This window comes from Crocuta crocuta, unplaced genomic scaffold (genome assembly GCF_008692635.1).
Source record: "Crocuta crocuta isolate KB4526 unplaced genomic scaffold, BGI_CrCroc_1.0 scaffold318, whole genome shotgun sequence".
NCBI lineage: Eukaryota > Metazoa > Chordata > Mammalia > Carnivora > Hyaenidae > Crocuta > Crocuta crocuta.
The window spans coordinates 3843883-3867129 of NW_027531425.1; the positions used below are offsets into that span (position 1 = coordinate 3843883).

Sequence of the window (23247 nt, forward strand, 5' to 3'; positions counted from 1 at the left end):
CTGCCCGCACCTCCCGCCACCAGCCTGGCAGGTGCCCTACACGGAGGCCCGGCAGGGCGCTAGCGGGCCCTCGAGGAGGAGCTGGGAGGGACGCGCGGGCCAGTACTCACAGGTAAGCCGTCAGGGGATCCAGATCCCCTGGCACGGCGGAGAGCCCGAGCTCAGAGCAGTCGGCAGACAGCATGATGCGGTCCTCCTGGCAGTGGCAGGGGGCCCGGCAGGCGGCGGTCGCCGNGATCTTCGTTATTCAGTTTCACAGGCTGGGCTTGGCAAGGGAGGGAGACACAGGCGGAGGAGGAGTCAAGGAAACTTTCTGCGCTGTGGCTCGCTCCCCTTCCCTCCTTCCTTCCGAGCTGGCAGGAATTTCATCCAGGAAAGAAAAAAAAAAGGCAAAGAAACCCTAAGAGAGTGAGCAGAGAGTGAATGTCAGGGACCTGCACTTGCACTTGTTTGGAAAGATGTGATGTCCCAGGGCTCAGGCCTGCGGGCTGGGGACCCTCTTGCCGCAGGGTCAGCCACTGGGTCACATGGGACTTGGAGGAGGCCCTATGCAAGCAACCTTAAAAGTTCCCATAGGTCCCCATCCCCTCTACCACACTTTCCACACTGAGACCCAAAAGGGAAGTGATTTGTTCAAGGTCATATGGCTGGGGGAGGGGGAAGCCCCAGAACTGGAATTTAGTAGAGTCTGTCCTTGTCACCCTGTTTCCTGGAGGAGGGCAGTGAGGAGTTGTCCTGAAAAGGATCAAGTTTCCACTCTATGGAGAGATGGGGGTGGTAGGCAACTAAGAGGGGTCTGCTCACTGAGGAGCCACGCCCTGCCATCAAAGAAACGGGTGCAGATTCCCACCCACTGGGTGTACTTTGCATGCATGCAGCCCCAGTCAGGTCTAAGGCCCTGGGATCACCTTGATCGTGTCCCAGGACGGAGTTAGGTAGACAGATGGGAGACTGAGCCCCGCTGGTTGTCAAGAGGCTTCCTGAAAGCGGATTGGCGCCACCTGGAGGCCAGTGCTGCAGCTGCAGCTCAACCACGACCCTGCGGCGGGAATCCCAGGGTCCTTCCTGGCCAGCGTCCCAGGGCTTTGAGGGGCAGGGCGGATGGTGGATAAAGATGGGATCAAGTCCCTCTTCTCTTCTTAGACCACATGGGGCTGGCTGTGCTTCCTTCATGTAGCCTTTTGCTTTCTGTGGTCTCTCCCACGCTGAGCCAAGCCCCAGTGCAGAGCTAGAACCAGGCTCGGTCTCCCATTTGGGCCCTGTCTTCCCATGGTCCATCCAGAGTGCGTACCCGAAGCCTGGAGACCTCAGAGGCAGCCAGTATTCTTTCCACCCCATACCTCCGTACCTCTCCATACTTCACATCAACCTCCGCTGCCCCTGCCCCCCCTCCCATTCTCTTCTATTGCTGCTAACCTCCCAGGGGCCTGAGGGGCTCCTATTACCAGAAAGACCCACAAATGGGAGCCGCCCTGCCTTCCCAGATCCCAGCCTCACTCATCCATAGTTGGCTCCATTCCCCTGCCTGTCTGCAGAGACCGCTGCTCCAGTGTGAGGGACCCAGACTGAAAAGAGCCATAGGTGAGCCTTGTCTTAACCTCAGCAGCAGCCCCTCGTGGTGGGCTTGGGGGGAGCTCAGAGCTAGTCTCCAGCCTGCCAGTTTGAGAGTCATTATGGCACCAACCTCTGACTCCTGATAAACATAATTTAGAAGAGGACATGATATCCATTCCCCTTGGGGGCGGGGCATGGGGGAGCGAGCACCAGAGTCTAACCTCGTCCTGGGAAGGCTCCTGATGGAGCAGAGAGCCTACCTCTGTCCCCCTTCTCCGGCCAGGCCTGAGAAAGGCCCTCTCTGAACCTCTGGCCCCATGTACTTTTCTAGGAACCCAGGTTGGCCAGGGAGAGCTCTGCCTCCTCTTCCATTTGGGATCCTAACTGCATTTCAGGGCCTTCTGCTCTGATGTGTCCAGGCTTTCTCTGTGTCTCCACCCTCCACCCCAGGCCCCCCCCCCCCTCACCAGGGACAGTTGGTGTTCAGCATCAGGCACTTTGCCATCCAATACGATGCAGTCTAATCAGGGAGTCAGACAGGAGCTTATAAGACCGTGTCACATGGTGTGCAGCTGAGTCCTAAAGTGCTTGGGACAGACTGCTTTCTCCTGGGGGCCCTCAACCCCACCCTATTTTCTGTTCCCCCTCCCAGTTTTTCTCTCCTCCCAAAGTCCCTCACTGCCTTCTCTTCTACCTCCCTCCTACGGTGGAGGGGAAGAAGCTGGGAGCAAAGAGGCAGAGAAAACTCAGCAACTCTGGTCTGAGGTGCAGCCTCCTATAGAAGCACGTCAGTGTGGCCACAGCGCCCGCACCCCGACGGGGCAGCACACAGTGGCTGAGGAGGACCCTGTGGACGCTGGCAGGTGGAGACAGCTGGGGATGGCAGGAGAAGGCAAGCGACGGCAAGGAGAAGGGACCACGATTGGTCTTTGCGGCACACAGGGGTGGTAGGTGGGGCAGAGCCTTGAGTAACTGGGGCTCTGGATCTGGGGTGCCCCAGGACACTAGGGACCAATGGAGAAACTAAAGTCTGAGGCAACTAGAGACTGGGACATCGGGGGCTGCTCCCCGGGAAAAGCCACAGCGTGCGGGCTGCGGGGCAGCCGCTTCGGCCAGACCCCCTGCTCGTGGCTGCCCACCAGGCCCTTGCACTGGGCCCCATGTCCTGCGAATCTTTGAGGCCATTTCTTTCCTCATTGGAGGGTGGACAGACAGACACACTCAGTCTCAGGCTGGAGCACATTCTTTATTGCTCATCCCTTCCCCTTCACGACACAGGGACGACACAGGGCCCAGTGTGCAAGGGGCCCTCCCAGCGAAACTGGGCCCCAGTGGGCTTGCTGAGGCTGATGGTCACTGCCCAGCAGGACAAAGGCGTCTTCTGCTCCCGCACAGCACAGTGACCGGTGCCGACTCACGGCAGCCCATCCGTGAGCGCGCTGTTCAGACAGTTGTAGAGGTAGATATACTGCTCCTGGGGGTGGGCATTGGGGTAAGGAGCCTCACCCTGCCTGCCCAAATCTGGTGCCGAAAGGCTCCCTTGTGACCCCTAACCCTTCGGGTTCCATCCGGGAGCATCATGGTCCCCAGCACCGCCTGGTGACTCCCCAAATAGTGCTGCCTACGGGTGGCTCCTAGAACCTTCCCTACCCCTTTACACCCGCCCCCCACAACTAAGCCCTGGTGGCCTCTCACCAGCGTTGGGGTCATGAGGCCACAGGCCTGTGACTGCTGCAAGGCCACGCTAAAGATGTCCACAGTGCGCTCAGCCCCCGCCTGCTGCAGCAGCTGGTCCATCGCCAGGAAGGTGCCCAGGTGAGCCACACCCTTGCTGCAATTGACCTTGAGTTAAATAGGGTATGGGAGCAGGGGCAGGTGGGCAGTATAGAGAAGGCTGGGGTTCCCAGGTATATGGGGAAACCCAGCCTGGGCCTGGGGACTGGGAAAGGGACACTGGGCACCCAGTGAACCAGTCAGCTTGGGCCCAAGCAGGGAGGGGGTATATTCCTAAAAGATGTCATATTCCTGAAAGATATCCAGAGTAAGAAGGAGATGGGAGCATTGGGAGACTGTGTAGACTGACCCAAGCAGGGCTCAGTGAGACAGATGTGAGGTCCTGCCAGAGAGGCAGTGAGGGAGTCCCAGCACCCATGCCCCCCAGGCTTTTGTGCAGCAGCACCTGGAGTGGCTGAGCAGTGTGCCTGGCTTCATCGTGTCCCGAGAGCAGCACCGGCCCACGGCAGTCAAGAAGGGCAACAGGGTGGTGGCAGGGAGCTCCTGCCCTGGCTCCCAGCACGGAAACAGTAGCCTCTGCACCTGCCTCTCCTTCCTGCTCTCCCCCTGGGGACAAAGACATTGGCATTGGTGCCAGGGAGAAGCAGAGGCAAACCAGCACAAGACTCTCCTCCACAGAGCCCACCGCCCCACACCCTGTGGCCCCAGCACCTACATGTGTGACCCTCATGAGGGTACAGGGCCAGCCTGCAGCGCTGCTCTCAGCCACCCAGTGCACTGTCACCATGTCCATGACAACGGGCTGCTTCTCCGTTGGCCAGAACTCCTGTGGATCGGACCAAGTCCAGACTGCTTAGGCCACTTCCCAAGCTCTCTGCCAACACCCTGGTCACAGGCCAGCCACACCACAACCTCCCCCACCCACCCCTGCCCCAGCTCCTGAGGCTTCCCACTCTCTGTCTCTCTGGCCCCCTCACCTTCTCCCCGGTGTCAGGCGGGCACAGGGAGACCAGCACATGGGCCCCGTGCTCCCACACCAGCTCCCAGAGCTCCTCGGGCCCTGCAGGGCCAGTCAGCACAACGTGGTCGTGGCCAGAGGGCCCACCCTGCAGAGCACAACTCGCTGATTCCCAGGCACTGAGGGTGCCCCCTGCTTACCACAGCTCTAGGGCCCCCCAGAAACCCCAGCTCCAGCTTAAGAGGCACAAATGATCAGAGAGGGCAAGTAATAGGGCATCATCTCACTGGGAAGAGCCAGGCTTCGAGCATCTCACTGGGGGGGCTTTCCTCCATCGGAGAAGACCGCACTGGAGAAGAGTCATCTGAGGGAAGATGGTGACGGTGAGGTCGCCTGAGGCCCTCTCCCCGCCCCGGGCCCCGCCCAGCCACCCGCAGTCCGCAGGCACTCACAGGAGTCTGTGCTGTGCTGCTCATGGCCAGGAGGGGGCGCGAAAGAGTCAGCCTCGTCCTTGATGGCCTGGAGCAGGAGCTGGGTGGGGGACGCGGGAGATGTGCATTGGAGGCTCGGCAGCACAGAGCCCACAGAAGTGCTGCCTGGGCAAGGACAGCCCGGTCAGCTGCCACCCATCCCTGGTTTGAAGCGCACCTTGTACTCTTTCAAGAAGCCGGCGTTGGCATTGGCCGCCCTCTTGGCGCAGGCCTGTGCAAAGTTCGTCACCGAGATGGGCTGGGACCTGGGGGAGGGGCGGAGAGGGGAGAAGGCACTCGGGGTTCCCCAGCTCCCGCTTCTGGTCTTCTCAGCTCTGCCCATGGACAGGATCAGGGACCTGTTGGAGGGAGGGCACAGGGGACCTGTGCCCCCACCCGACAAGGGCCCCGGGGGAGCTGCAACTCACTCAGGGGTGTCCGAGGGCCCTTCCAGAATCCTATTCAGGAGGCAGCTGTGCAGGAAGATGTATTGGCTCTGGCAGGAGGAGGAGTCGGTCCGCTAAGAGAGTATGGCCCAGCAGAGAGATCTCCCAAGGGCCCAGCCAGCAAAACAGGGAAGGGGAGAGCGGGGGGCCATTTGGGAACTTGCCCACACTGTGGCACAGAGTCAAAGCCAGGAGAGGTCTGCCCCACCTCCCCTTTGACAGAAAGGGAAACAGAAGCCCAGATAGGATGGTGACATGTTAGAGAGTCCCGCCCCCTCGAGTTCCTTGTCTTGGCCCCTCCAGGTTCAGGTGCGGCCTCCCTCTGCCCACCCACAGCTCCCCACCCCCTCCCCATCCCTGCCAATCCACCTCCTGCCCACTCCTTCAGGACCCTGGCTGCCCAGCCCAGCCTGCTGAGCCCTCACCGGGGTCTGGATCATGAGGGGCCGGTACAGCCGCAGCGCATACACCGCGTTGAACACGTCTACCGCCTGTTCCTCCTCCAGCTGCTGCAGCAGCCTTGACAGGGCCACGAAGGTGCCCGTGCGCCCCACACCCGCACTGTGGGGACAGCCCTGGGGCTAAGCCGTGCGAGAGGTCCCACAAGCCCGCCTCCCCTTTCTCCCTCAGCCTCTGCCCCCACCTGTCCTCACCTGCAGTGCACCAGGACCGGGCTGGTGCCCGGGGTGGCCCGTGCCTGCTCCCGCACCAATTCCACAAAGGTGAGCAGGGAGTTGGGGGCCTCAGGGACACTGTGGTCAGGCCAGGTGGTGAACTGCAGCTGCTTCACCCTCCGCTGCTGTTGCTGGGCAATCTGAGGACGGGGAGGAAGGGGAGTGGGGGCCTAACCCCAGGGTCCCTCTGCTCAGCCCTTCAGCCTTCTTCACCAGATCCCTGAGGGCAAGGTGACTGATACCTCCACCCTCAGCATGGTGACAGCTAAGCCTGCCCCTCAGATCACATGCTTCTGGCGACCTCTTCCTTCTCCAGCCTCCCGGGTAGTGTCTGCCTATAGGGGGTGCCCAGGCAGAGGGGTGATGCCGATCCCCGGCTTTCCTGCCCCAGGAGCTCACAGCCTGGCAAGCAGATGGGCATAAGGGGTGAGGGGTGAAGCAGGAAGCCCTGAGCTGAGGGCAGGGCAGGGCAGACACTGTCACTTCACGCAGTTCTACCTTTGACGCGCTGTCAAAGCGCTCCAGATAACACTTTAACCTTCCCAGGGCCTCCCTACCCCTCCCTAACCAACTTCCCTGGACAGTGGCTGAGTGCTTTCCACTCTCAGAAGGAAGGAGGCCTGGGGACACAGGCAGGGAGGCAACCTTCTTCGAGTCTCAGCTTGAATGCCCACCCCACCCTGCCCTGTCCCCTGGGGCACACACGTGCTGCAGCTGGAATTCCCGCTGGGTCCACTCTTCCTCGGGCTCCTCAGCCAGCAGGTGGACCGTGATGTGACCATGGGTGACGGGGGTAAGGTCTGCTGGCCAGTAATGTTCACACAGCACCTAGGGCCAGAGGGTCAGGGCAAGGGTGGGGGGTGGCCGAGCGTCATTACTGCCACCCTTGGTTTATCCGGACCAACCGTCCCCACCCATCTTTCTGGTCTCTGCCACCCTGTTATAATTCTGCTCTCTGTTCAAACCCAGCTCCATGGCCACCTCCTCCGGAAGCCTCTCTGCTCTGGCGGGCCTCCAGCATTGTCACCCCCACACCTCTCATATGACCCTTAGGGCTTTGAAGGCATCTGTTGGGCTCCTTTGCAAAATTGGATGGCTTTACTGAGGGCCACCTGGCCTTGCCTCGCTGCTCCAGCTGGAGGACAAACCCAGCAGGTGTTCTCTCTGTCCCAGGGCTTTGCATCGAACAGGGCACAGAAGAGTCATCCACCAGGCTTGTTGAAAGAAAGGATGCAGAATGCTCTATCTTTGATGCCCACCCTGGGGCAGTTCGTACCCCATCCTTTCTCCTAACTCCTTTGCCCCTCTCTGCCTAGAACAAGAGCAGGTGGAGACAACGAGACACAGCAGAGATGAGGGGCGCTTGGGTGGCTCAGTCACTTAAGCATCAGACTCTTGATTTTGGCTCAGGTCATGATCTCATAGTTCATGGGTTCAAGCCCTGCATCAGGCTTCATGCTCACAGTGCTGAGCCTGCTTGGGACTCTCTCACCCTCTCTCTCTGCCTCTCCCCAACTTGTGCTTTCTCTCTCTCAAAATAGATAAATACAAACTTAAAAAAAAGAGGGGCACCTGGGTGGCCCAGTCGGTTAAGCGTCCAACTCTTGATTTCGGCTCAGGTCATGATCTCACGATCCATGAGTTCAAGCCGCACCTCGGGCTCTGTGCTGACAGCACAGAGCCTGCCTGAGATTCTGTCTCCCTCTCTCTCTGCCCCTCCTCCCCTTGCTCTCTCTCTCAAAAATAAATTAATTAAATTTAAAAAAAAAGAAAAGAAAACAAGAAACAGCAGAGGTCAGAGGAAATGGAGTCAACCGGGGAGCTTGAGTTCCTGGTCCCTCTTCCTGCCTCCCCATTCTTGGTGGCCCTGGGGACCCCTCCAGGCCTGATTGACCTCTCTCCTGCCTAACCCACCTTTCCAGACCTAAGATAGCAAGAGGGTAACTCCTATAAGGGGAACATGCACCACCTAGTGGCCATTCTTGGAAACTGCAAGGCATGCTCACCCTCCCGTTCTCCATGCCCACAGTCAGCATGACAATGATTTGGACCTGCTGCTCCCACACAAGCCTCCAGAAGTCCTCCAGAGTTTTCTTGAGAGGCCCCTGGGTGGCAATAAATTCCTGCGGGTGCGTGTAGCCCTGCGGGTGTGGAAGACAGGAACATGTTGACTGGTGACACCTTGGTCCCCTGGGTTCCACCAAGCACACAGCAGAAAATGGGCCTTGTGTGATCTACAGGAGTGAGAATAATGTGCCTACACATCTGCACGTGACCGCATATGTGTACCAAGAATTCAAACCAGAAGGGTGGCTTCAGAGACACCACCACCACCCCAGCGCCACCTTGAAGGGACATGGACCATGCTTGTCCCTTTACTACGGCAGTTGTCACACCGAGTGGTAGATGTGACACACACACGCAGAGGATGTGTGCCTGTGCACACACACGCACAGTGTGCTCCTTTGAAGGTGAGAATACAGGTAGACAGCTCTGGCTCCAACAGGCCCAGCACAGTGCCTGGCACACAGTAGGCCCTCAATAAATACCTGCTGGATCGACCTAAAGGAACACAAGCTGGGGATCTTTGTGGACAGCTACTACAGCTAGGGTAGGACAGCGTGTCCCGCAAGGCGGCCCGTCTCCCAAGCGGACACACCCACAGACAGCTCTGAAGGCGGCCCTTACCGGGATGAAGTTGGCATTGATGTAGTCGGAGTGGGGCTCTCCCTCCAGCTGGGTCAGCCTGACCCGGGAGTGATCATCTGCAGAGGAGAAAGCTGTATGTGCCGTTCCCCGGGCCCACGCAGCCCCCCTCGTCCAGGCCCGGCCCTGGCCATCTGCTCCCGGCACTCACAGGGTAGCACATGCGGGTAACGGTTCTTGGAGGCATTGGCAGGGTGCTCAGCCTCCAGCCTGGGCTGCTCCTTGCCTACCTCCTTCAGCTCCTGCAGAGATTGGACCGGGCGCTCTTTTCTGAAGTGGACCCACCTCACCCCACAGCAGGAGAGGGACAGGGGTGGGGTATACACGGCTGGGAGCGCCCCCTGGACTTCAGGGCAGGCCCAGCCCAACCTAGGTGCCCCAGGTCCTCTCTGCTCCGAGCCTGAGGGCAGCAGAGGCCTCACCTCGAACTCCTGAAAGAACGCCTGGTGAGCATGGGCGCTCTTGGCCTCAAAGCTCTGCCGGAAGCTTTGAATTGGGATCGGTCGGTGGGTCCGCCTGGCGGGAGAGGGAAGGAGTGGGCCCAGGGCAGAGGCCTGCCCTGAGCTCAGTGGGTAGTTGGCACACCCCCTGGCATGAAGCCAGGACGCATTTTTCCACACACGCTGATGCACAGCCTGGGCCGCCGAACCCCAGTGCAGAAAGACAGACAAGGGGACAGAGGGAGGAGGGCCAAGCAGACAGGATATACACGTGAAGCCCCTCACTGGTTCTGAGGAGGGCTTCTGCGCACAGTCAGTGCTCACCGATGTCAGTTCAACGTGCAGCTGACTAGAGGGGCTCAGGAGGGCCCAGAGGAGAGAATTACAGATCTAACATCACAGGGGAGACAAAGAGATTCGGCCTGATACGGCCCGAGTGGTTTGTCAGGGGTAAGGTGAGGACTGGGGTAGGTGAATTTGGAGGAGGGTGAGGAGGCTGCACGGGCCGAGAGGAGCCAGAAGAGCTCTAGGGTTGAGAAAGGCCTCATGCAGGTGTGACAAAGCTGGGGGGTGACTGACAAGGAGTCCCAGGGGCGCAGGCTGCTGGGGAGACTGGGCGATGCCACCTTGACCTGTGCCCAGCACGCCATCTGGGGACACGGGAAAGTGCCTCACCGCAGGTTGTAAGCGGTCAGCTCTTGGGAAAACCGATTCTTCTCTGCCCTGCAAAGGATGAAGAGGCGTGTGGGGGGTGGGGGGAGCCCAATGGGGCAGGGGCATGGGAAGCTACTTGGGGAAGAAGCCATTCCCCCCTCTGCCACGCTGGCCCCCAGCCTTCGCTCTCACTCACCTCTGCCCCTTCACCCTCCTCCAGCACAGCAGGCCCAGCAGGGCACAGACGGTGAGGACACAGCCCGTCATGATGCCCACTGCCGCTGGGAGGGGCATGGCTGCCGCAGAGACACTGGCCCGGGGTTCTATAAAGAACAAAGGAAAGGTGGGGTATAGTAGCCTCGTCCCACTGCTCTGCAGTGACCGGACTTGAGAGCCTCTGGGTGGAGTGACAACCCCCCTCAGAAGTCCCATATCCCACCCCAAATGGCTGCCAAGGTGGGGGCGGGGGGGCATCCTGCATGGGGACTGAAAATACCCAGCAAGCTCTCCCTGCCCCTGGCTTCTGAGCTTGCCCCAAAGGCTCTACTCCCCTCCCTGACATCCTCAAAGAAGAGAAGAGGGTAGGGACATGGCTTCCTGGACCTTCTAGAACTACACTGTCCAATATGGTAGCTACTAGCCCCATGGGGCTATGGGATGCTTAAAATATGGCTACTGCGAATTAATATTTGCTGTAAGCATAAAATACAAATAGCATTTCAAAGACTTAGTAATAAAAAAAGAATATAAAATACCTCATTAAGATTCTTTCACTGATCACATGTTGGTATGATAATAATGATATCTTCGTTTAAATAAAATGTTATTAAAATTAATTTCACCTGTTTATTTTGACCCATTTCACATAATTAGGGAATATTAAGCTACATATATGGTTCCCACTTGCGACTTGCCTTACGTTTCTGCTCTAGAACCTCAGTGGCCTGGGAGCGGCAACACATGGGGGGCCATGCAGGAAGGTAGTGGGATCGTGGGCAGTGACAAAAACCATTTCATTAATGCCTCGGCCTCTCCCACTTGCCCCCGCAGCCCACCCAGGCCAGGCCTGGTGCCAGCGGCACCTTCATCACTGGCTCTGGGTCTCCCAGCTCTGCCGGGCAGGACAAGCCCTCCCTGGGATCCGAGCTCAATCCCACCTGTTGCTGATTGGGGAGAAGCCTCAGAACCGGGGTGGGGGGGGTGTCCCAGCACTCTTCCCCTGCCCCAGGGCCCAGCTGGAACCCTAGTCAGGTGGCCACCCTACCTGAGAAGGCAGAGAAGGAGATAATGGTCTCCAGAGGGCTGTATCTGGTAAAGGCCACAACACTGAACCTGGGGCAGAGAGACAGGACCTTCTGTTCTGAAGGGGCAAACAAAGAGGGTGAAGCCCCTCCCAAGAAACTGAGTCATTAGCAATAGACACTCAAATAGCGGGGGCGCCCCCACACCCACCTGTTCAGAGGTTATGTGTCACACTACCTGAACAAGCTACTCCTGACTTCTCTTCCATCTTCCCTTCCCTATTCTGACAGCAAGAAGCCCTGGAACAGGTACCTAAGCATCCCTGAAAAGCTGAAACAGAATCCATCCCCCCTTTTCTTTCTGAAAAAAGAACCATGTAACAGATGGGTGTTCTCCTTTTTGCCTTGCCTACCAGGAAGCCCGGTCAAAATAACTCTGTGGACCCTTATGGGCCAACCAATGCTTTCTCTTTGTAAGTCAGTCCAGATCTTTTGTGGAGGGAATGTGCAAATAGCCCATCAGTGACACTTAAAATGCACCCCCACACACCCCTCCCTTCAGTCTCAGCCCTCACCGATACTGGGAACCTGGCTTGAGTGGTCCATTACATATCTCCTGGGACTGGCCACAGTCCTCTGTACCCATAGGCACCATCCAGGATCTCGGCAGAGCCCAGGGCCCTGGGTAGAAGGGGTTGGGAAGCAGGATGGCCAGGTACGAGTCATGTCCTCCATAGTAGTGGTCATACCACGTGCGGTTGATGGCTTCCTGGGGCGGCCGCACCACTGCAGAAGAATAGGAAAGGGGAAGAGCCAGGTCAGCATGGGACCGAAGCCTCTCTCCCTGCCCACAAAGCAGCTACCCTATTTCTGTAGCATGTTCCCACCATGCATAGCACAAAATCAGCCCTACCTTCAAGAATGTTCTGGGTCTCTCTTCCTACTCCGGCATTCGTGCCAGCTGCAGGCATTTCATCTTAGCAGTCTAGTATCTGGACCACCGCCCCCCATCCCACACTGGGCAAGAGCCAGGGTCTCTCGTGCCCTCCTGGCCCAGGACTCACGTGACATGTTGGTGGAGGCAATGATGCCATACCACTGGATCTGCCCGTCGTCCTGGCCAAACATACCCCGTGTGATCATTACACCCATCCCCGCCTCGGGCTCCAGCTGGGGGGCTGCCACTAAGTCTGGGGCGTGCCAGCCTGGGGATGGAGAGGAGAAGCGTGAGGTCCTGACTGGGTGCCAATCACCAAGGGCAGGGGCCGTGGTGTCACATCCCCAGCACCCCTTACAATGCCTGGCAACCAGTGCCCGATGGGCACAACTAAATAAGAACTGGGAGACCCTGGTATCTGGATCAGGGCCAGGGGAAGGCTGTAGGGAGGAACAGGGAGAGCCCCGGGCAGGGAGAGCCACGGCAGTGAGGACCCCAGCGGGTGATGTTGGAGGAAGGCTAAGGGAGCAGAGAGGGGCTCCAGAGACCATGGAAAGTGCTCACCCTCTGCAGAAGTGGCGCACAGCAGCGTGACCACACGGCTCCACAGACCATTCCTGCCCAGCACGGTGAGACTGATGCGATAGGAAGTGGCAGGCAGCAGGCCGGGCAACAGGAGGGCGTCCCCAGATGTGTTGGCCTGGAAGATGACATGAGCATGCCCTCCAGCAGCCAGATGCTCTGCCACCACCAGACAGGTGTCCACGTCCCCCGAGGGCACCATCCAGTGCAGGGCCAGGCGAGTGGCCTCGGGCCGGCACTGCACATCTTTCACGGGGCCAGGCTCTGCAGAATCAAAGGTTCTGCGCTGTGTGGGGGTCAGTGCACCCCAAGCGGCTGGCATCCGGAGGGGCAGCAGCCGTCAGAATCAGCAGGTACAGAGGGACTGGGCATTTATGTTCACAGGAAGAGGTCCCGGCTACGCAGAGAAACAGCTCCTCCTTTGGGCATCGTTGCCCATCTAAACAAGCACAGGAAGCATATCCCCGCGGAAGGCAGGGTTGAGCCCCCTCCGGAGAGGAGCAGGTGGCTTGGAGGAGAATGGGCAGGGCCCCAGCCCGGACTGAAGCCTGCCGCTCCTCCTCCCCCAACACGTGCCAACGTACCAACAGGCAGCACCACGGGGTGAGTGGATGCCTGGAGTGGCCCCGCCTGGCACAGCACCGACAGAGAGAGATAGCGTCCAGGTGTGAGGTCCCTTAGAACGAGACGGGCTTGGCCGAGCGCCAGGGGTTGCTCCCAGGAGAGGTGTCCTGCCTCTGAGAGTTGGGCATGGCACACCCCCTGCCCCAAGGGGCCACTGGCCCAGGCCAGGTTGATTACAGCACTGCCTGCCTGCATCGACACCAACAGCTCATTGGGCATGAGCGGGACTGTGGAGGGAAGGAGAGGAGGTGACGCAAGGCTGCTGGCCTTGGCCCTGAGGGCCCAGTGCATGAGGCCACAGGCTCACTGGCTCCAGGCAGGGCCCTCAGATGTGAAATTTGGGAAAAGGGACTAACATGGGGGGTAAGAAGAGAATCCAGGGCTCTCAGGGGCGGCCCTCCCCACGTCTCCTGCCCTCGTTGCATTTCCCTCCACTCACAGGTCCAGCCAGAGGCGTTGGCGGCTGCGGTGCGGAGAGGCCCAGCCTGCGACACAATCTCCACCTCGTACTGAGTGCCTGGGGTCAGGGCTGAGAAGCTTGTGCTGTCCACCTCCGCTCCCACGGTGCTGGTTGCTGCCTGGGCACCCGCCTGGTACAGAGTCACCTGGTAGCCGTCTCGCGCCCCGGGAGCATGCACCCAGGATGCTCGGAGCTGGGTGGGACCTTCAGGGGTCACATTTACCAGAGGAGGGGCGAGAGGGGCTGTTGGGAGAGCAAGATATGGGAAGGTGGAGAAGAAGAGAGGTGCTGTGGGCCAAACTATGTCCCCCCAAAATTCATGTTGAGGTCCTAGCCCCCAGAATATGACTGTTTGGCGGGGGGGGATAAAATCTTCAAAGAAGTAATTAAGTACCGAATCCCCTATGACCCTAGGAAACCCTAATCCCCTATGACCGGGGTCCTCATAAGAAGAGGAAATTTGGACACAGTCACGCATGGAAGGAAGACCATGCGAGACACAGGGAGAAGGGGGCCGTCTGCAAACCAAGGACAGAGGCCTGGGACAGATCCTGCCCTGGAGGCTCTCCGAAGAAACCAATCTCACCAACTCACTGATCTCAGACCTCCAGCCTCTGGAACCGTGAGAGAGTAAATTTTTGCTGTTTAAGCCCCCAGCCCAAGGTGCTTTGTTTGCTACGGCTGCTGGACATACGAATACAGAAGAAAAGAATGCAAACCACATCTCTGGGTCCTTCTTCCCTCCTGTGTCCCTCCATCCTTCCCAGTCGGGAAATACCAGCTCAGGCTGACAGCAGGGGTGGCTCATTAACATCTGCATTAACACATTAACCCCTCCCCCTCCCAAAGCAGCCAGCCCTCCCGGAGGCAGGGCTGGGTGGGACAGCCCCAGCCCCTGTACCCAAACAGCTTTGCAAGACCCCCTAAGTGACTGGGCAGGTTCTCAAGAACAGACAAAGTCTGGGGGCCCAAGCAGAGCCCCTTCACTCTTAGCCAGAGCACAGCCCCTGGAGTCACATAAGCCTGGCCCAGTCACCTAGCCAGCACCTCCTTTGCAAATGGGGAAACTGAGGCTCAAAGAGGTACAATGTTTGCTCTAAGGACTGAGTCATAGCTAAATCCCAAGTCTCCTGCTTCCTAGCAGGAGGTCTCTCCAGCTTCCTCTGAGACCTCCCTGAGGTCACATGGCCCCCCGGGTCACCACATTGGAGAAGGATGATGCTGAGGGCGGGGAAAGGGCGACAGCAGCTATACTTTGGCTCCTGCAAGAACACAGCAGCACACAGAAAAGGCAGAAGGAACGAGACCGGTGTGAGAGGGAGCCTCCAAACCCAGGTCTATGGCTGTGGAGGGCTCCATGGGAGGAGAGAGCTGTGCGTTGTGCTGCGTGGTGTCTAAGTGCGTGACCCTCCCCTGCCCCTCTCTGGAGGCTAGTATGCGGCTAGGAGCACAGACTGCCTCACAGTGTCGGAAGTGGAATCCCAACTCCTCACTTAGGGCTGAGGGGAACCCAGGGCAAGTTACTTTGCTTATCTGTGCCTCGGTTTCCTCATCTGTGAAATGGGCAGAGCCATAGTAGCCACCTCCTAGGCTGCTTGCCATGAGGAGGAAATGAGAGAACATGGGGAGAACACTTAGCTAAGGGCCGGGTGAACACGAGCCACCACCATCGCCATCAAACACTCCCAGCCCGGGGGTGGGGGGGTTCGAGGCCGTGTCCTGGTCCCGTCCCCACTGCTCCCCACCCCCGCACTGGCCATATGAGAGCCTGGAGAGTGGCATGGTGCAGCCACTGTAGGGGAGCAAGCCTCTGGGGTCTGCCCACTTTCCAGGATCCCTGGGGATTCCCACTTAGGGATGTGGGATCTCCTGGTGCCTAGAGATCAGGGAACAACTACAGTCAACCTAGCTCCCTGCCCACAGATGACAAAGAGGTCAAGGGGAGCACACAGGGCCCCCGGGGAATGCAACCAGCAAGGGTGGCCAGGAAGGGAGCGGTGTGCAGGGGACACTCACACGTCCAGCCGGTGGCATTGGCGCTGCTGCTCTCATCGGGGCCCCGAGAGGTGGCCAGCTGAACCAGGAACTCGGTGCCTGGGGGCAGCTGGGTCCAGGAGAAGTTCCGGACCTCAGGAGCCAGAGCCTCCTTGTTTTCCAGAGTCAGGGGCCTCAGGCGGTAAAGCCACAGTTGGAAGCCATCCCTGCCCCCCAGCGGGGGACTCCAGGAGGCAGTCAGGGCAGGAGGCTGGGTGGCAAGGCCCAGGCTCAAGTTGGCAGGAGGAGCAGGGACTGCACGTTCAAGGAAGAAACAGATTTGGAATGACCCAAACTCCCTGCCATTGTCTTCCCTGCCTCCCTGCCCCATTACCTGTGCCCTTCTCCTGCCAGCCTATAGGCCAGCCTACAAATCCAGCTTCCTCCCCACACTGGCAGCTCCTTGAGAGTGTGCTGCCTGACTCCCAGGGTCCTCACAAGACCCAGCACCCACCTAAATGTTTAGCCCTTTGGGCCCTGGTCTCTAGCTCATCTGCTGACATTCAGTGCCCTCAAGCTCATTCTCTCTCTCTCTCCCTCTTTCTCTCCCTCTCTCCCTCTCCTCCTCCTTCTTCCTCTCTCTCCTGAGGGCCTTGGTCCATGCTTAGCCTCTCCATAAAGCCCCTTTCTGTCCTACTCAGACTACAGGCTTCTCAGCTCACTCTCCTTCTCCTCCTCCTTCAGGAAACTTTCCCTGATTCCCTAAGCAGGCTTCCCTTCTGTTCTTTAAGTCCTACAAGATCAGACTGAACCACATAAAACTCCATTAGTCATCAGTTTTCACCTATAAGAAAACAGTGGCATGTGCATATTCCCATCACACATTTCTGTTTTTATATGATATATAAAATAATACACATTACATATGCATGTGCACGTATGTATATTTATACGTACACATATGTTTATATATTCTCTGTTTATTTGTCCATATTCTTAGACTGTCTTGTTCATAATTTTTAGCCTCAGCACCTACCCCATACCTAAAAATGGGAAACATTCACTAAATGTTTGTTGAATAGATGGATAGATGGGTAGATGGCGAACAAGATGGTAGGAGGTGGAAAATGCTTGCAAAATGATTCCTGAAAGGCCCACCCTGGATGGACACGGGACCCTCTACCTCAAGAGGATGCGCACAGAAGAGGAGGCGGTAAGGACAGCTGGGCCCCTCCCCCACTGTCCTGGGCCGGCCTCCCCAAGGCTGCAGCCTAGGAACTCACGGGTGCAGGCACGAGTCTTCTGGACGGGGGAGCTGAGGTTCCCTGCCCAGGTCCACACTGACACAGTGTAGCAGGAGCCGGGCACCAGACCCCTCAGAGTCAGGCTGGAATCGTCGGGTCCCAAGTCGATAAGGCTGCCTGGTGACCTCTGGCTGCCCTCCAAATGCCAGGTGACCCTGTAGCCTTCCTGCCCCCCTGGAGCTGGGGCCCAAACAATGGTCAGGTCAGAGGGGCTGCGCCTGCCAGTGACGTCCAGTGACTGTGGTGCCAGCAGCTCTGAAGAGAAGGACAGTTTGGTAAGGGGGCCATATTGTGTCTGTGGCCCCGTGAAGCCCCTTCCCAGCTCTCCTGAGCCTCCCCTCTACCCAGATTTCCCTCCCCAGAGCAAGGCCTCCCCCCACCCCAGGGCCAGGGGACACAGTGGCTGGCACTCACTTGTATGGCCTGTGGGGCTCTGGGTAGTGTTTCCCAGAGACGAGCCAATGTCCACCCCAGGCCCCAGCTCATGCAAAGCGACCTGCGTGGTAGCAGGTGGCACGGAGCTGTTTCCAAGGAGGCCGGGGGTTCCCTCAGTGTAGGGCAGTGCCTGCCTCCTGGGTTCCCTGGTGGCCGTCAGCCCATCCAGCTGCAGCGCGGTATCATTGCTTTGTCTGGGCTGGGCAGCAGAATCTGCAGAGGGTGCAGATTCAGGAGACTGAGAACCCAGCAGGTGCCCCCGGAGAGGACCTCACCCTATTCCCCACCAGCCCAGACTCACCGTTGAGCCAGGCACTGGCCCGGGCCCAGGCATCATAGGGCCCAGCCAGGACCCCCAGCTCCAGTGTGTAGGGTCCAGTGGGCAGGGGCCCTGAGAATGTAGCATTGAGGGCTCCAGGGCCCAGTGTGGCAGTCTTTTCCACCTGCCCACTTAGCCTGAGCAGGTAGCCATCCCGGGCACCAGGCCCCACCTTCCAGCTTGCCCAGAGTTCCAAGGGCAGGGGAATGAGCTCCAGGTCCAGGGGCACAGAAGGATCTATGGGTAAAAGAAGCAAATATGTGCAGAAAGACCTAAATGGTTGATAAGAAAGATCCTACCCTCCCTGTGCCAGCTTCTTTGTCTAGCTTCTTTCTCCTTTCTCTCCAGAGGCCAGCAGCTACCATCTGCCACGTTCTGGGTGAATTCTGGGATCGGGCCACAGACAACAGTAACAGAAATAATAACGCATCAAGACCAAGGATGTATATGCCAGCAGGGCACCAAGCACCCTCCATGTAGTATCTCACATCTACTCCCCACAACGCTGCAAAGCAGGCACTATTATCACCACCCCGTTTTAAGGAAACAAAGTAATTCATCCAAAGACCCACAGCCAGTGAGTGGCGGAAATGAAATTCAGAATCCAGGCAGCCTGGGTCCTCCACCCTTCACCACCGCACGACCGTGCTTCTCTGAGCATCAACATGGGCTCTGCAGGCACCCAGCCCAGGCTGAGATGGGCTTGGTCATTCACAAGCTGCTTGACCTTGGTTCCCTCCTGTCTACGAACCTTGGCTCCCTCTACCCTCCGCTGGGGATGATATGCCTGCGTGGGGCTGGTTTGAGGACTAAATGAGATGATCTGCAGGAGCGCACAGCACAGCGGCTGGCACATGAAGGCTTCGAGTGGTGACTATGACACCGCCACCACCTCTCTAGGCGGGCACCTGCCGGCAGCCAACAGGAGGGGCACTCCCTCCACGCCTCATCCCTTCCCCGCAGGGTTCCAAATGAATCTCCCCTCCACCAGTTGTATCTCACCCACTCAGCCAGAGAAGAGCTGAGGAGCCTCTGCTATAACCCCGAGCCCCCTCCCCAAGCACTCACAGGTCCACTCGGTGACGTTGGGCCCTGCTGCCTGTTGGGGCCCAGCAACAGCACTGAGCATCAGCTCATAGGGGGTGCCCGGAGAGAGGTGAAGGAATGTGTGATTGGAGACCCCCCGTCTGACTACTGCAGTCAGGCTGGTGCCCTCCAAGAGGTTTGTGAGCATGAGGTGGAACCAGGCTGCCCCTTCAGAACCGTTCCAGGCAGCTTGCAGGGCACTGGTACCCAGGCTATGCAGCGCCAGCTGGTGGGGAGACACAGGGGCTGGAAGAAGGATGGAGAGAGCAAGGTCAGGCTTGAGAATGAGCCCCGGCGTAGGATCCCGGCACCAGCCCCGGCAGAAGGGAAAAACAGAAGCCCAGCTATATAGGGGCAGGGCTGCCCAGGAGGCTCTGAGTTGCCAGATGGGCCTTGCCAGGTGCCTGCCTTACCTGTCCACTGGTGGGCGCTGGTCTTTGCCCAGAGGTTGCCAGCCCAGGAGGTAACCTCCAGAACATATTCACTACCCGGTAGGAGGTTGCTAAAATTGCAGGACAGGCTGCCCGGCGGCAGGGAGATGTTATGTGACAGTGTCTGGGATTCTAGGTGGTAGAGGAGAAGTTGGTAGCCATCCTGTGCCCCGGGGGCAGCATCCCATGAGGCCTCGAGGCTGGATGGGCTCCCAGAGCTATGGAGCTGCAGGTTGCAGACAGTTGATGGGGCTGCATCAGAAGTAGAGAGAAGCACCAAGTTCAGGCCCAAAGGAGCATCATCCCTGTGCTTCAAAGGCTTCTAAATGGGTCACTGTGCCAGGTCCTCAGAGAAGTTGCCCTCCTTGGCTACGCTGACCTGTGCCAACTCTCCAGGACAGCTACCTCCTGCTTGGACCCCTTGCAATGTCTGCACTCTACGCGCCCCCCACCTCCGCCACACACCAGTGTGGGCAGTGAGGGTGATGGTGGCACTCTACCCACAGGGCCCCAGGGCAGTCACTTCCAGCAGGTAGCGACTTCCCGGCACCAGGTCCCGGAACTCAAAGCTGGATGCGTTGGTGTGGGCCTGGAGCTGCGGCCCTTCTGGAGAGCCCAGGGGACTCAGGTGGGTGAGGCAGAGGGCATGGCTGAACTTGTCTGGCCCTAGGGCTCCCCAGCTCAGGAAGAGGCTAGTAGGCCTCCCTCCCCTGGCTGCTGACATTCTCTTTCAGAGGCGGTCCTGGGGAAAAGGGGTACATTCAGAGTCTCCCGGTACCCTTTCTCCCCTAAAGAAGGAGGGAAGGCAAAAAAAAACGGGGGAGCCAGAGCGAAGACAAGGCCTGACATGGGGAAATCAAGCCTACACCCCCACTCCCTACCTGGCAGACCTCCTTCCCCCACCGAAGACACCTACCTCCACGCTCTCCGTCTGGGCTCCTTGCCAGGGTGTGACACTCATCATCCTATGGGAAGGGGGGGAGAAGGGTTGAGGCAATGGGCAGAGGGCTCTGGGGTCTGTGAAAGCCAGCAGGGGACAGGGCCAAGATCGGAGAGAAGGCTGTCCTCTTGTCCGGCACTCCCTCAGACAGGAACAAAAGGGCATCACCCACAGGCACACCCAAAGTTCGGGAAGGAGCCCCGTGCAGGCCGAAGCAGTTTGTTCTTGCTGTCTGTCCTCTGAGCCAGCGGCTGGGAAGGAGCAGCCTCTGCTCTGCTTAATGCAGACCAGCTGTGGGGCCCCACAGAGAGGTGGGAGCCTGGACGGGCCCCGGAGAACAGCTCCCCAGCCGCCCGCCTGCCCCCAGGACCCACCTTACCTGGGCCAAGAAGCCCCGGATCCAGAGGAAGACAGCGAACAGTACTGAAGGCCTCATTCCGATGTCTGTAAAGGAAAGTTAGGAGGTAGCAGGGGAGGAGCTAGTACCCCCAACCCTCCCCTTGCCCCGCTGGCTGGCAGGCTGGCTGGCGGGCGGGCAGATGGACGGGCAGGCGGGCAAGGGTGGGAAGGCCAAGTTTCAGGGAGATGGCAGGCAGCAGGCAGCCAAAGAGCAAGGGGGTGCCTCTCACCCCGGACCCTAACCCCTCCGCACACCCCCAGCCTTGGCAAGATTCCGTGAGGGAAGAGAGACTCCAGCGCCCAGAAGGTAGAAGGGCACTGCACCTCTTGGGCTGCAGACAAGCCCACCTCTCCCTCTGCCTCCCCCGCCTCCACCCCTCCTTCAGCAGTTGACTTTCCAGGGAGGTCTCAGGAAAGACCAAGGCAAGGGACAGCCTCTCAAGTGGGCACACAGAGCAAAGTGGGCACACAGGGCACTCCCTGACCCCAGAGAGGAGTGTGGTTCTGTTGGCTCTATCAACACGTGGCAGATGGGTAGAGTGTCTGTGTTCGGTCGGGGAAGGGAAAGGAGGGTCCACATCGTGTGGATGTGTTTTGCTGCAGAATGGATGGACCAGCTGTGGGTGAGTGTCCCCCTCTGTGCATCCATGTGGCACCACTCCCTTGTGGACAGAGGCACAGGAGCACATCCTAAAGGCCCTGAGTCACAGCGATTATAGATCCAGAAGAGCCCCCCTGCCCTCGGGCCCCATCTGTTCCCACACCCTCACTGCCCAGCTGATCTCCAGAGAGAGGAAGAGCCCAGACCAAGAAGTCAAATCCTGCTCCTAACCCCCCAAATTAGGGTCCTGTCAGCTCGGAGCTCCCTGAGGAGCTACTTAAGTCTCTAGAATGTTTGTCTGACTTCCCCCCTCGTAGATCGGTGGTGCCCACCCCATCCCTGCCCAGCGCCCAGCCCCCAGCAGGCTGCAGGCAAGGGGAGTTTTGCTGAGGCTTGGCCTAGAAGCAGGTCTGCTTCATTCCAGCCTAAGGCCAGGTACTTACCTGGAACTGCTCACCCATGTGTCCCCACCCCAAGGCAGCTGACAGTGGCGAGGGGAGGGGGAGGCAGAACAGAAGGGGAAGAAATGGCTCTGGGCCCTGGGAAAGGAGCCCAGGACTCAGACGCTAACTCAGGAAGTGGGGAGGGGGACTATGCAGAAAACAGGCAGGTATAAAAACTGAACAGCAAGACCGCTTCTTGGGAGCCAGGCTCTCAGGGGCCAGCCCCAGGCAGGAGGACAGGCCCGTAGAGAAACCCACTCAGCCTCCCACTGGCTCAGTTCAGAGCCAGGGGCTGCCTGTCCTTCCCCCACTCCACCCGGCCCCAAACCTCAGAGCCACCCACCCCGGTCTCTGGATAGGGGCCTGGAAACTGAGCACTGCAGACTCATCAGATTTTCCAGGCTGTGTGTGTGCGTGCGTGTGTGTGTGTGTGTGTGTGTGTGTGTGTACATTCATGCCTGTGCTCTTTCAAAGGGGGGCAGGGGTGCAGAGAGCAACTGGGGAAACTGATGTTAAAGGAGAAGTTCCCAAGAGGTGGGGGAAACATCCTGCCCTTGCCCCTTCCCCCTGCCGCCTCACCTGGGGCACCTCACTTTGCTCTTTCTAGCAGAGTCTCAACCAGCAGCAGCAAAGGGGAAAAGTAAGGTTGGAAACATCTTAATTCCGCATCTAAGAGAAGCAATGTGGCGAGGCGTGGTTGTAGGTAATGGGGGCAGGGGGTTTTGGACCCTGCTTGAGAGTCGTCACAAAAGGGACCTGTTGGGGACAGCACAGACTCCACAGCTAGTCCTGTGGACAGTCCTGGAGGAGGCCCCTGGCTGTAGAAGGCACACCTGGCAGCCCCGGCCCCCGCCAGCCTTGTGGACAGAAGAGGGGGCTCCAGGGGATAGAAAGGTTCTGACAGACAAGATGCAACCTCCCCAGACTAAGCCTCTCCATTCAGCAAAAACAGTACCACAAAGGCCGTGTCTCCTGCCCAGCAACCACTCCCACAGACAAACCCACATCCTCTCCCTAGAGAACTCATGGGGTCCTCCTGAGATCTCGGAGCACCTTACCGGTTCCTTCTGGAAAGAGCCAGCCAGGAGGCAGAGGAGGGCAAGGACAGGTCCAGGCATCCCGATTCCCAAACGCGAGCCAGCCTGGTCTCTTCCTGCAGCTGTCCCACACAGCTCCTTTCCGGCCCTCCCCCTCCTCTCCCAGGGCCTGAAGCCAGGCCTTGGGCACCCCCCACACCGGGGGAAGATAATCACCAGGCAGGAGAGGGGCAGGGTGGATCCGGACAGCCAAGTCTCCCACTCTTCCTCCCACACCTCGGGGAAGGTCACCAGGGAGGGGGTAGGCCTAGATCCCTCTGACCAGGCTGTGGGAAGGCAGCAAGGGACCGGAGGCGGCAGCCTGCTGAGACGTGTGCGTGTGCATGCCGGCAGCCTGGGCACGCGTGTGGATGGACATGCTGTGTGCGTGCACGTGTGCGTGAGCCGTGAGGGTGCCCATATTAATCAGAGTGGATGGGCACGCATGGGCATCCGTGTGTCCATGGGGGCATCCAGGGACATCGTGGAGAGGGAGGGGGACAGGAGGGCCCCAGGAAGGAAGGACCATGTTGTAAAATAGATGTCCGTTTCCCCTGTTCTAGGCTTGGGAGAGAGGGAGGGACTCTCTTCTGTCCTAAAGTCAGGGACCTGAGTTCCAGCAACCTGGTAAAGAATGCGGCTCTTTCCTGGATCTCCGGGCAGGTTGGCCCCGGCTCCCCAGATGCCGAGGTGGCCTGAACCACTGGTCCTTCAGCCAGCGGGTATGGGGTATGGGAAAGTCCCTTGCACTAGCAGGTA

The 23247-nt window shown here is 58.9% G+C and overlaps 2 protein-coding genes across 2 annotated transcripts in view; both read right to left on the reverse strand.

The window, feature by feature from the left end:
* LGR6 (leucine rich repeat containing G protein-coupled receptor 6) overlaps positions 1–1396 on the reverse strand; it is a 120048-nt gene extending 118652 nt beyond the window's left edge. The window contains exons 1-2 of the mRNA XM_077771978.1: positions 1349–1396; positions 111–238 (exon numbers count right to left, since the gene is read on the reverse strand). Coding sequence (XP_077628104.1) covers positions 111–238; positions 1349–1396 — 176 coding nt within the window. The remainder of the gene's footprint in view (positions 1–110; positions 239–1348) is intronic.
* Positions 1397–2781: 1385 nt separating this feature from the next.
* LOC144238291 (receptor-type tyrosine-protein phosphatase V-like) lies at positions 2782–22528 on the reverse strand. Its single transcript, XM_077772087.1, has 33 exons — positions 22471–22528; positions 20349–20413; positions 19946–19994; positions 19012–19281; positions 18581–18844; positions 17495–17749; positions 17173–17406; positions 16738–17013; positions 15497–15769; positions 13460–13723; positions 12981–13247; positions 12379–12660; positions 11942–12082; positions 11453–11663; positions 10901–10968; positions 9833–9959; positions 9658–9705; positions 8965–9058; positions 8694–8784; positions 8525–8601; positions 7843–7977; positions 6542–6664; positions 5816–5976; positions 5588–5723; positions 5145–5212; positions 4895–4982; positions 4699–4777; positions 4534–4610; positions 4266–4394; positions 4004–4114; positions 3734–3894; positions 3250–3385; positions 2782–3028 (listed from the first exon to the last, which is right to left on the reverse strand). Exons 2-33 carry the CDS (start codon positions 20403–20405, stop codon positions 2969–2971), a joined length of 4812 nt encoding a protein of 1603 aa, XP_077628213.1. The 5' UTR covers positions 20406–20413; positions 22471–22528; the 3' UTR covers positions 2782–2968.
* Positions 22529–23247: the final 719 nt, after the last annotated feature.